Consider the following 12,240-nt stretch of genomic DNA (forward strand, 5'->3'; position numbering starts at 1 on the left):
CCCCCCCCCCAAAAAAAAGAGGGGTCTTGACCATTGGCTGAAATTCAAGATTTTATGCAAAAATCAGCCGGTACAGCTACCACCAAGTGTTTTGAGAGAGGAGGACTGACATCTCATGTTTATTTCTTCATTACCATGTATGAGTGAATTACTTCAACAATTTAAAATACATGAAGCATATGCAGTTGAGGCAGTATAATAGGGGATTAGCACAAACCTGGACAATCAGTACGGGGTGTGTCACGGAGGTAGAAGTAGTTCTCAAAGGACCCAGCCCATGCGTCTCTCTTTGTCAGGAAATTTGATTTCAGGTTGAAGAGCTTCTTTACAGTTGCAGCAACAGAAGAATGTTCATATTGTGAATATTGAGTTGGTCCATTAGGCTCATGGATCACTGTATTAGGCAACCAAGAATCAGTTTATCAACATAAAAACATGAAAAGGGGAAGAGTTTAGCACTAAAAAATTTAAGAAAAAGAAAGGGCAGAAAATCCGTCACATGATTCATTGACAGAACTATTTAACTCGATAAAGCCTGACCGACTACTTTGGCTTGGCTACTGAAAGTCCTGGTCTGCCTTTTCTCTCCACTCCATCAATTTCTCACACCCCCCCCCCCCCCCCCCCCTTTTTACTTCAAGAATCAGTGTGTGAAATGTATTTAATATATTTCATAACTGTCAGTGGATGGTCCTATTCCTTAATCTAGCAGAGGCTTAATGTTTCTTAGACTTCCTAACAGTAAATGAATGGCTGAAATCTGGCTTACGTCCAGAACTTAGAAACAATACCAACAGAAACTTAAGTTAAAGAACAGAGAACCCCCAACAGAACCTAAAGCCAAAATACACTATTTGCCGGTAGCATCACATGTGCCCAACACCACCTCACTTTCCTCCACATCTAGTGTGTGTGTGTGTGTAAAGAGAGAGGGAGAGAGAACTAAAACATTTTCACCATTTATCCCCACAGACAACATTAATCCATAATGATAACCCTGCCTGAATGAAGAAGTAGTTACCTCTCCCTAGACAGGCTCAAGAGACTACAGTATGCTAATGTAATCAAGCAGAGTGTTTTTCATTTGGGTAGGTCATTGATACGAATCTATAGACACAGCTTCTTAACATTACGATACCCATTTCTCAGATCCTTAAAACGAACCCAAAATACAATACATAAACTACAACGGGGCTAAAGAAACAGTTAGTGGGAGGCTAATACCGCAATAGTTCACCGGCAAGAGCATCAGTCAATTGCCACATAAGGCAAACCAAAAATTGTGGGAGGCTAATACCTAAATAGTTCACTGGTGAAAAATCATATGTGAACTGCTAGATAAGGCAAACCAAAAATACCAAGATTCCATACAAGTAGGTAACTAATTGCATTCCAAAAACCAAGTGTTCTAAAATATTTATGAGACAAAAGCATCCAAAGTAATTCTACACTATAAAGAGAAACCCAGCACCTAATTAAAAACTAGGACAGTGACCAGCATAATAGACTAAAACTTTTCCTGTTTCTTTTTTTTTTTTTCGATGAACAAACATAATAGACTATAATACAGATTTTGTACTAAGAAACCTAGCAGAACCAACATATTTCCTTACACAATCAAGATCTTGGAATCTTGCTATAGAAAATTAAAAGCAGAGCAGATAAGTGCCAATTAATACAGAAGGAGAATTATCTATTAATACAAAAAAAGTGCAGAAATTTATTAATCCCACAATTAATTATGCATAAAAAACCACAATTTAAGGAAATCAAAGTAGAATATCATCAATTGATGAAGAGACAAAAAAATCAGAACTAAATAAATAGAACAAGAACAGAAAACTCACCAAGCCCTTTCTCTATCCAGGGAGAGATAAGAAACGTCGGTACTCGAACACCCAACCTATCGAACCTGAAGTAGAATGGATCAGGACCAATAATCCCATCAGGGTTGGGGACACCAGCAACCGGCGTGGACACATGATCATAAAACCCACCATGCTCGTCATAGGTGATCAACAGCGCCGTTTCATTCCATTGGGGGCTTTTCCTCAATGTCTCATACACCTCCTTCACAAACTTCTGCCCAAGCGCAACGTCATGCGATGGATGATCATCGTTTGCAGGGAACAAGTTCACATCAAAGTACCTCTGCTCGATCACCACATAATTAGGAAGCCTACCTAACATGGCGTGTAATTTGAACTTCAAACTGTAACTATGGAACTTAATCACGTGCTTAAGCTTCCTCATGCTCTTCAAGAACAGAGTTGCAGGGATATTCTGGTAATAAATCCCATAGCTAAGCCCATTCTCTTCTATCGAATCGAAAATAGTCTTCTGAGGGAAACCATGGATGAGGTCCTTTCTTACGTTACTCTGACACCCATGAGAGGTGGCCGAGTGAACGTAAAACCGATTCGGCTGAGTCGAAGTGGGCACAGAAGCGAACCATCGATCGAAAACAGCGAACTCGTTCGCCAAAGAGGTGTAAACTGGAACAAGCTCCGGCTTGAAACCACTCATCACCGTCTTCGGCATACGCTCGTCCATATTCGCTGCTTCTTGAACAAACCCATTCATGGGAGCAGGGTTGGCGGAGACGTCCTCTGACCCAAAAATCTGCTCTCGAATCGCTTGAAACGAGTGACCAGGATCGGAGTCGACGAACACAGCGTCGTCGGAGACGAAGACTTCCTGCGAATTAGGGTCAGAAGCCGAGAAACGGTTCGATTCTTTTCCGGTCAGACCATCAATATCCGGGCGAGTTGATTTAAGCCATCCTAAAATGTGATCGAAGGAGCGGTTTTCCATGACTATAACCACAAGGGTTTTGATGGGGCCATCGATTTTCTTCTTCCGGTGGAAGTTATTGAATTTGTGGGATTCAGAAAAAACTAGGAGGTGGAAGAAGAGGAGAGTGAAAAGTAGATGGCGGCGGTCCACCATCTTGGCCGGCCCAAGGAAGTAAACACGGTGGCCGGGAAAACCAAAGTACCGGAGGAGGATAAAGCTATCTCTGACTTCAAGAAAGAATAGGTGGGAAGTAAACAGGGCCGGCGTGGTTGTTCATCTGTGGAAGGATTTAAGAAGTAGACGACAAGGGTTGGGGGGTATAAATGGAATATACGGAAGAATATAAAATATTAGAAATATCAAATTTCAAATAAAACAGATATAATGAAACACGCCAATCAGAAGATAGAGACTGACTCTGGCATGGGACTTGCTGGTGGGTCCGGACTTTTGGGGTTTGATACCCTGCTACTAATTGTGATTCATTTCAACCGTTGGATTCGTTTCAGATTGGAATCAACAATGTTTTGCTATTGGTTCGTTAGGGGTAGTTCAGATTTAAGGCATCCACTGAATCAATTCCCTCGTAATCTGTATTGACAAAAGTGAGGCTTTGAATTTAGGATGGAAAGACAAAAAGTAAAGTGGGACCCGAAAGTGAACTCAGTGAAGAATCATTCAACGTTGAGGAAGGGCAAAGCAAACCTGAGTACCTGACCAAAAGTTGAAAATCAACCCGAACCGGTTGGACTGATCAGATCAATAAAAAAACGAACCAAATCGATTTCTTTTATTGATCGTTTTTAGCTTAGGGTTTTTAAATTTTCAAGGATTAAATTTTTCTTGGTTGAACAAAAGGGTTATGCCGGGTGCCTTGGTTGAACATAGGAAGGTATCGACCAAAGATGCGTGGTCATTTGCATACCCCTATATTTGGGCACAACCCCTATGTCTCACTCAAAAAACACCTCTTTTTTTTACCTTTAATTTTAAGAGAGGGTTTGTTAGAAGACAGTACGGCCCTTGTTGTGCCAATGTAGGACCATTGGAAGCTCATGCAGAAATATCGATCTTGAACGAATTTTAACCTTTTCATGGGGGTAAGATGGTTATTTCATCCTCCCTTACGTTGAGTACAAGAGCCACACTACCTTTCATGTAAGAAATTGAACTATTAGAATAGGTAGTTTAGTATAGCAAAGGCGGCTGATGGGCGACATACTTATAATTTCCTTCTTCTTTGTTGATTATAAATAAAAGAATTGTATGATCAATTAGGTCATTCAAGCATTCTCCCCATTCATGTTGTTAACGTGAATAGATTGATAATAAACCAAGAAAGACTAGATAAGAGCCTATAAACACGATAGAACTGAAACAGACCAAATCAAAATCAATCCAAACTGACTCTCATCTTAAGGGTTCATCTTTGATTTGGATTGATACATGCATGAATCCGATCCAACCGAACCGACCGTTTGATACTCTTTGAGATATTTTATGGATAATGGTCCAACGTGGAAGATTCCAGCCCGAGTATGGTTCCTGTGGCCGTTATATGTTCTGGGGTCTAATATCTGTTTGGCTTTTTTGAAAAGAAGTTTAACCAAAATTTTACTTTCCTAATTTTCTGTGGTAAATTGGGAAATACGATCATAAGATCAAAAGATTCTGTATCAGAAATTAGGGCCACCTGCCCCTCCTCTCATTTGTCATCGTAAATTGGGTTAGTACTATGTACCACACATTAATTGAGGGTTGCATGGAAGCGGCACGATCACAAGAAAAGTCGTTGATGGGTCCCACTTTCAATCCTAACTTTCAAAATGGCAACGGAGACGATCATAGGCCAAACTTTACCTAGGACTTTGGCAATGGTGGGCCCACACTCCCTCATTGATAACGGAAAATGGACGCAAGTATACCTGTCCCAACTATGGCCAGCCATGAGAAAACTCAGGAAAGGTCAGTTTTGTCTTTTAATGAGGGCATGGAATTTTACCGTTGAATTGGCCTCAACATAGAATCTTATTTAAGAAAAAAAAAAAAAAAAGATGGAAAAACAAATGGTTGGATATTTGAATGTGTTGATTGGATTACAATTCAATGCCAAAAATATGCCGTTTTAAAAAAACTCTAAGGCACCGTTTGGTATTGTTCATAAAAAACGTTTCTGTCGTTTTTTTGTTTTAATAGAATGAAAAAATGGAATCTTCTGTTTGGTATGTGTATGTATCATTTCAGTTTTTTTTAAACTGAAAGTGAGTAAAAAACGAAAAATCCTCGATTTGACGAAACACCCAAGAGGTTGTTCTGTCGAGGGTGTTTCGTTTCAAGTAATAGATATTGAAACGTTCGTTCCTAATAATTCTTTGAGTCCGCGATAGAGAGAGGAGAGAAGAGAGAACCCAGCTCGCCCCCTTCTGAAATCTTCAGGTAACTTCGCCTCTTCTCCTTCTTCTTCTTCATCTCTTCTAACCTGTTTCTTCTTCTATTCTAACCTTTTCTCCTTCTTCTTCATCTATTGTAATCACAGAGCAGGTATTGGGAACAAATTTAGGGGGTTTTTTGGACCACCTATGACTGACTGATTCCAGAGATAGAGATCGATAAACTTCAATGTTTTGAGGAGAGAATATATTTTGGAACAATCATTCCCGATAATTCCAGAGTCCACGCATAGAGAGAGGAGAGAAGAGGGAAGAGGAGCTCGGCCCCATGTGAAATCTCTAGTGCAGGTAACTTCACCTCTTCTCCTTTTTCTCCTTCTTCATCTTTAGCTCTTCTAACCTGTTTCTTCTTCTATTCTAACCTCTTCTCCTTCTTCTTCATCTATTGTAATCACAAAGCAGGAATTGGTAGCAATTTTAGGGTTTTTTTGGACCACCAATTTTAGGGTTTTTCTTTTGGTAACTTGGTTGTGTTACAGTAAACTTTGCCCTAATTATAATTGATTTCATGAGGACATGCACAATGAGAATTTTATTTCTTTATGACTACTAAATATAGTGATTTGCTTCACTGAAAGGCGTCTTCTTTGAATGGTTCAGCCTGTTGTGTGTTAATAGTTGATTAAATAAGCAGATTGGAAACTAGAAAAATGTTTTGGCATCAAACAACAAAAATCCACTGCCTGTCGGCAGCCCCAAAGTTTTCTTTCAGTTCAATGCATGGTTTCAAGAATTGGAGCTGGATATAAATGCAAATAAAATATGTTGCTTTGATGCTTGTCCTGGTAGACAACTTTATGTTCGTGTGATTACTTGTCACAACAGTAATTTTACAAGTATTAATTCCACAATAAATACCATAGATAGTATCCACATACCACATATGTTATAGAATTTTTGAGAGTCAAATCTTCCTGCGAGTCCTTTCTATTATGGCATGTCCTAATATTCTGCCCTTTGGCATTAACGATCACTGTAAGGCATGCTTCTTGAAGTAAGGAACCCCTTCTTTTAAATGGACCATATACCTTATAGTGGTGATGCCTTGGATGATTCCCCCTCTTCAGTTCACCTGTCCTGTGACTTTTACAAGTTCTAAATTGTGGCATCTTTTCCATATAACTGACATCTTTATTGCGGTTATTGCCAACCTACAAAGATACCCAATTCAAGGCACAAGTTCCATGCTCTGTAATAAAATCTCACTCCTAAAACAAAGAACAACATTTTTGTTGCCAAAACAGATAACAATAGAATAGCAACTTAAAAAAAAAAGGAAAACCATTGAGAAACTAACACCCAATTCAAAGTTAAGACAACATTAACTTGATTTCTTTATTATTTTTCTATGTTCGATTTCTTTATTATTTTCATATGTTTGATTTCTTTGTTATTTTCCTATTCTTGATTTCTTTGTTACCTTGCTTGGTTTTATTGGACTTTCCATTATCTCTCCCCAAGTCTGATTTTATTGGAGTTTTGTCACTTTGCATGGGTATGATTCCAAATCTGATTCCCAGATCTCTTTGGTAATTTATATTAGATAATTATAATAAGACATTGTTACTTGGGTTTCTTTGTTACATTGCTTGGTCTTCATGCATGTAAGTTTTATTTACAAATGTTTGTATCATATGTGAAGATGAGCTTTGTTATTTCTTTTTTTAGTGTTCAGTCCTTTTTTGTCCCAGTATGCTAACTTTTACACTAACTTATAATGTCTAGCTATTTTGTTTGGAAGTAGTATCCCTGCTGTTAAGTGGTCAGAACTTGAGATCATTGTTTTCATTGAAGCAATGAAAGAAGCTGTAAAAAATGGTCACAAATCCTGTAATTCATTTAACAAAACTGGATGAGAGGACATTACAAAGCAATTTCAGCATGCTTTAAATCGTACAGTTGGGAGAGAACAATTACGCAACAAGATGAACAAGTTGAAACACGAGTATCAACAATTCAAGAGACTGCTTGACACAACTGGATTTGGGTGGAACTCAATGACAAAATCAGTGACAGTTGATGATGAGTCCGTATGGGATAGGGCAATACAGGTACAATAGATTTCATTAACTAGTTGAATTATTTAAAAATTAGATTACAATGAGTAGTACATCTGAGTGATACAATGACTGCTTATGCAGGCAAATCCAGATTGGTTGAAATACAAGAAGTATGGACTAACAATTGACCATATTTGAACATGGTATTTGGGGATGCATATGCTAGAGGTAACTTAGGGGTTGATAGTGCTCAAGATTTGGATGGCATCGAAGCTATTAATATACTTGATATTGAGCACGTCGTTGACTCCCCTAGTACCCCGATGCATATAGGCATGACTGACCCATTTCATGAGAATACTCATACTCCAACTCAGACCACCACAAAGCGAAGTCTTGATAGGACACCCACAGGACGAAGAAAAAAGAGCGTCAATAAGGGAGATAGCCACGTGAAGGACTTGTATGGGAAGTATTTATCCATTAAAATTGAGAAAGCATCTAGTACTTCTGTTACATCTCCTGTTCGTAGTGGGGAATGTGCATCTTATCCTCGAGATTTCAGTGTGAGTGCATGTGAGGCGGTGTTATTCTCCATGCCGGATATATCAAAGGAGATATATTTGAAGGCCACCAGTCGTATGTGTGCTAATCCTAGTTGGAGGGAGTTGTTTGTCTGTGCAGAGCCTGTTAAGAGGACTTGACTTTTAGATGCCTTGGAGTAGTTGAGGTTGTGTTTGAATGCTACTTTTGATAATTTTGGATTCAAGACAATACTTTTGATGTGTGTAATGTTACTTTTGGAGATACATTGAATGCTACTTTTATTTTATTTTTTTTTCTATTATTGATGTGTGTAATGTTGAACATGTGTTTTGGGTTGAGATGATGTGTCAGATTGTTATGTTTTACAGTTATTTGTTTTAAATTGAATAGTAATTGTTTATTTATTATAGTTATGTCAAATGCATTATGTGAAACTTTTAGTGATGAAGAAAACACGATCATTCACATGGGAATGGAATTACTGAGTGAAGTGGTGTATATTCGAGAACCATGTAGGGATAGTGTATTTCCAGGTGCTATCATAATGCATGAGGTATTGAATGGGCATGCCAACAGATGCTATGAAGAGTTTAGGATGGAACGTCATGTCTTCCTTAACCTATGTGATTATGTTAGACATAGGGGGTGATTGAAAGACACGACCAACATCCGAGTGGATGAATAGCTTGGAATGTTCCTATGGATTGTTGGGAAGGGTTCAAGTAATAGGGACACCCAAAATCATTTCAACACTCAGGAGAAATAGTTAGTTGAACATTCAATGTTGTCTTGATTGCAATGCAACGCCTGGCTAAGGAGAAAATCAGACTGCCAAACATCAATATGATACCAATAGAGATTGCACATAACCCGAAATACTACCATTTTTTCAAGGTAAATATGTTAATATGATACATGTTTGTAATTAAATATATGAATGTTTATATTCTTATGTGTACTGACCATTTAATTGTCATTATATGTCATAGCATTGTATTGGTGCCATAGATGGTATTCACATCCATGTGGTAGTTCTAAGAGATGATCAAATTCGATATAGGAATCGGAAGGGAATCACAACTCAAAATGTGATGTGTGTATGTTCATTTGACATGTAATTCACATATGTGTATGCGGGATGAAAATGTAGTGCAAATGATTGTCGAGTACTTGAACAGGCAAGAAGTGGTCCTCGATTGAGTTTTTTACATCCACCTCCAGGTATTAACGTTATACTAATATATTGAGTGTATACGTAATAATATATATTATTTTTTTGTCTGTAGGAAAGTATTATGTTGTTGACTCTGGGTATGCTAGTCAATCTGAATTTTTGACACCATTTAGGGGTGAGAGATACCATCTACTGGACTACAAAGGGCGTAGAAGATCCCCAAGAACAGCGAAAGAGTTGTTCAATTATAGACATTCATCACTTCAGAATGTCATTAAACATACATTTGGGGTATTGAAGAACAAATTTTAAATTTTAAGGCTAATGCATCAGTTCTCAGTGGAAGCTCAGGCATCAATCGTACTGACATATTGTGGGCTACACAACTATATTCGAGAAGAGCATATTGTTGATGCTGAATTCGTGGGGATGAGTGATGATTTAAAAGTTACAGAAGATGACTTGAATATGTCACATGAAGATTTCGTTGATCATTCTACAATACAATCAAGTCAACGAAATTGGGCAAAAGAGATGAATGCCACTAGGCTAAGAATTATAAATGCAATGGCTAGACAACAAAGGATGCCAGAACTAGTTGAAAACTAAAACCAATAACTATTTTGACAAAACTAAAAACCTAAATTGATGTTTCAAGTGATGTAGTACTTGTTTTATGTTACATTTATATATGTGGTACAAGTTGATATATTATTATGAATGTCATATATTTGGATGCTATATTAACTTTTTTGATATTTAAATTTCTGTTACATATAACTTCTTCTATGCCCCCACTCATGATAGCAAATTGTGAAATTTGTGGGAAGAGTTGTGGTTAATATACAACAAAGTCGGGTAAAAATATTGGAAGGGAATTTTTCAAGTGTCAAGATTCATGTAATTTTCTCATGTGGGTGGATCAACTACATCTATGTAGATGTGGTAAAGGTCAATGCAAAGTACGAACTGTGACAAAATGTCCAAACAAGGGACAGTATTTTCTATGTTGCCCAAATTCAACTGGGGTAATTTATTTCTACGATTGACCTATACCTATAGATAATTTTAGATTTTTTTTTAATTCGATGTTAAATTTCAACGACCCTAATCACATCTATTATTTGATATAGGCTGATAACCGTGGATGTGGTATGTTTGTATGGTTGAAAGATGAAACACATATCTCTATCATACAACATAAATTATACTCAGAAAGCTCAAGCTCAACATCAACATCATCCACACCACCGTCCGTTTCGAATGAGTACATGAAAGGATATCTGGAAGGGACACTTAAAGGATTAGAGGACCAAACAAATAAGATAAAAGACATCCTCCATGCATTCAAGTCTTTAGACTTGGAAAAAAAAGTAAAAATTTGGAGAATCATGTAATAATTAACTTGCACAAGGCATTGTTAATACTGTATTTTATTCATCATTTGGAAACCATGTTTTTCTTAGTTGGTATGTAATATTTTATTGTCCCAAAAGAATTTATATGTTTATAGTATTTTAATGTTATTTCTGTAATTATTGACTTAAAAGAAAAGAAAAGAGAAAAAAAAAAAATCGTTTCTGAAACAAGCATTATCAAATGGCAAAACTGTCGTTTCTTGGTTCTGAAACTGTTCTAGAAACAGATTCACCAAACAGCCCTAAATCGTTCAGAAACAGCGTTTTGACACAGAAACTGAAATTTTCGTTTTTAACATAAAACGGAGTTTCTAGAACAGAAACGATATCAAATGGAGCCTAAGACTATGTTTAGACAAACACTAGGATAGCCTAGTGGTGATAGCATCGATTTGTGAAGCTGGCACCTAGAGGAGGAGGTCATGAGATTGAACCCTGTTGTATATATTGTGTGTGGATAGTCTTTTCCAATGCGATAAAGTTATATAATGTCTACTTTTATTTGATAACGGGGTGTTTCCAGGTGAACTGGGGATTGTGTGTATTAGGCGCACGGTCTCAAGTTCGATTCCCTATTTGTGCATCTACGAGGTGCGTGTAAGCTGACTCGAACACCTTGATTAACAAAAAAAAAAAGGGTTTAGAAGTCGAGGAAAAAAAAATTTCTTAAGATTCGTACTAATTTTTTTTTATTAATAAATGATCTTTGTCTTTTGAATTTTAAGAAAAAAAAACAAACTCTATAGAAATTAGAAATTTTTAATTTTATTTTCATTCTAATTTTATCAAAGCTCAATAAAAGTTCTTTTCAATTCTAATTTTAAGATTCCTGATGATGTCTATAAGATTTTGATTCAATTCAAATCAAAATTGATGGAAACTGATCTTGGGTTTGAAAGATTTTAAACCTTGTAGATGTTCTTTCATTGGAAAACCAAAACTTTGGGTAATGTCTATTAATGTAGGTCAACAATGTTTACGTTTCGATATTTATTTGGAGTTTGAACCGTCTCAATCTATATAAGTTGGTATGAGATGGATTAATTTTTTTTTTTTTTTAAATGATGTTTTAGACCATTTTACCTTATCTTATCAATCAAAGATTAGGGATCAATTTCGGCCGATACAAATCTGATCCAAATGATCTTGACCAATAATCCGACTTTTTAAACTATGAATTGAATTACTTGTTTCCAAGATTATTCAGAAAATCATTCTGATCATGGCAAGTAGTATGACCCTTGACCAACATAAATGGATCGGGCTCATTCCAATTTGAGGTAGGCGACGTGTCATTCCATGCTTTAGTGATTGCTGCAACAGAGCTCAGGTTGGGCTTAGGTAGGCTCATTTCAGGCCTTGCACCAGGCCCGTGGCCAGATTCAAGCTTTGTTATCGTGCACGCGAAGAATATATTAATGCCAATCCAAGCCAAGCTAAAAGCATTATCGTGTACGCGATATTCATGTCAAAGAAACAAGGCAATTTAATGGATGCTTTAGAAAATTCCAATTCCATAAAAATTTATGTTCAAGTTGCCCTTTTCAAGAGATTTCTTATGGAAAGAAGTTTTATGCACAGACGTATACGTATATGGTTGTGTCTTCAATCGTTAAAATAATAAAAATAGTAGAATGCGTAATGATATTTTTGCACTTAAAGACATAAATTGCCATGCATTGTCTAAATTTGAAATATCGATCTTAGTTTCATTTACCTTTCCTACTACTCTAGATCATCTAATAAGGAAGCACATCCATTAGCATGTCATGGTATCCACCATGAAAAAGAAAAAAAGCAAAAAAGAAAAAAGAATTCGCATGTTTCGTAATAAATAACATAGTTTTTGATTGAGC

At 36.8% G+C, this 12,240-nt stretch overlaps 1 protein-coding gene and 1 long non-coding RNA gene across 2 annotated transcripts in view; one reads left to right on the forward strand and one right to left on the reverse strand.

The window, feature by feature from the left end:
• Positions 1 to 3,074, reverse strand: part of LOC122071806 (non-specific phospholipase C1-like) — a 4,030-nt gene extending 956 nt beyond the window's left edge. Inside the window, exons 1-2 of the mRNA XM_042636223.1 lie at positions 1,848 to 3,074; positions 218 to 394 (exon numbers count right to left, since the gene is read on the reverse strand). Of these exons, the coding sequence (XP_042492157.1) occupies positions 218 to 394; positions 1,848 to 2,949 (1,279 nt within the window). The 5' untranslated portion in view covers positions 2,950 to 3,074. The remainder of the gene's footprint in view (positions 1 to 217; positions 395 to 1,847) is intronic.
• Positions 3,075 to 5,055: 1,981 nt separating this feature from the next.
• On the forward strand, positions 5,056 to 10,270 carry LOC122093055. The gene is made up of 3 exons (XR_006144359.1): positions 5,056 to 5,232; positions 5,333 to 5,534; positions 10,100 to 10,270. It is a non-coding gene; the product is annotated as an uncharacterized LOC122093055 (long non-coding RNA).
• The last annotated feature ends 1,970 nt before the right edge of the window (positions 10,271 to 12,240 follow it).

The sequence above is a fragment of the Macadamia integrifolia genome, chromosome 2 (assembly GCF_013358625.1).
Source record: "Macadamia integrifolia cultivar HAES 741 chromosome 2, SCU_Mint_v3, whole genome shotgun sequence".
In the NCBI taxonomy this organism is placed as follows: domain Eukaryota; kingdom Viridiplantae; phylum Streptophyta; class Magnoliopsida; order Proteales; family Proteaceae; genus Macadamia; species Macadamia integrifolia.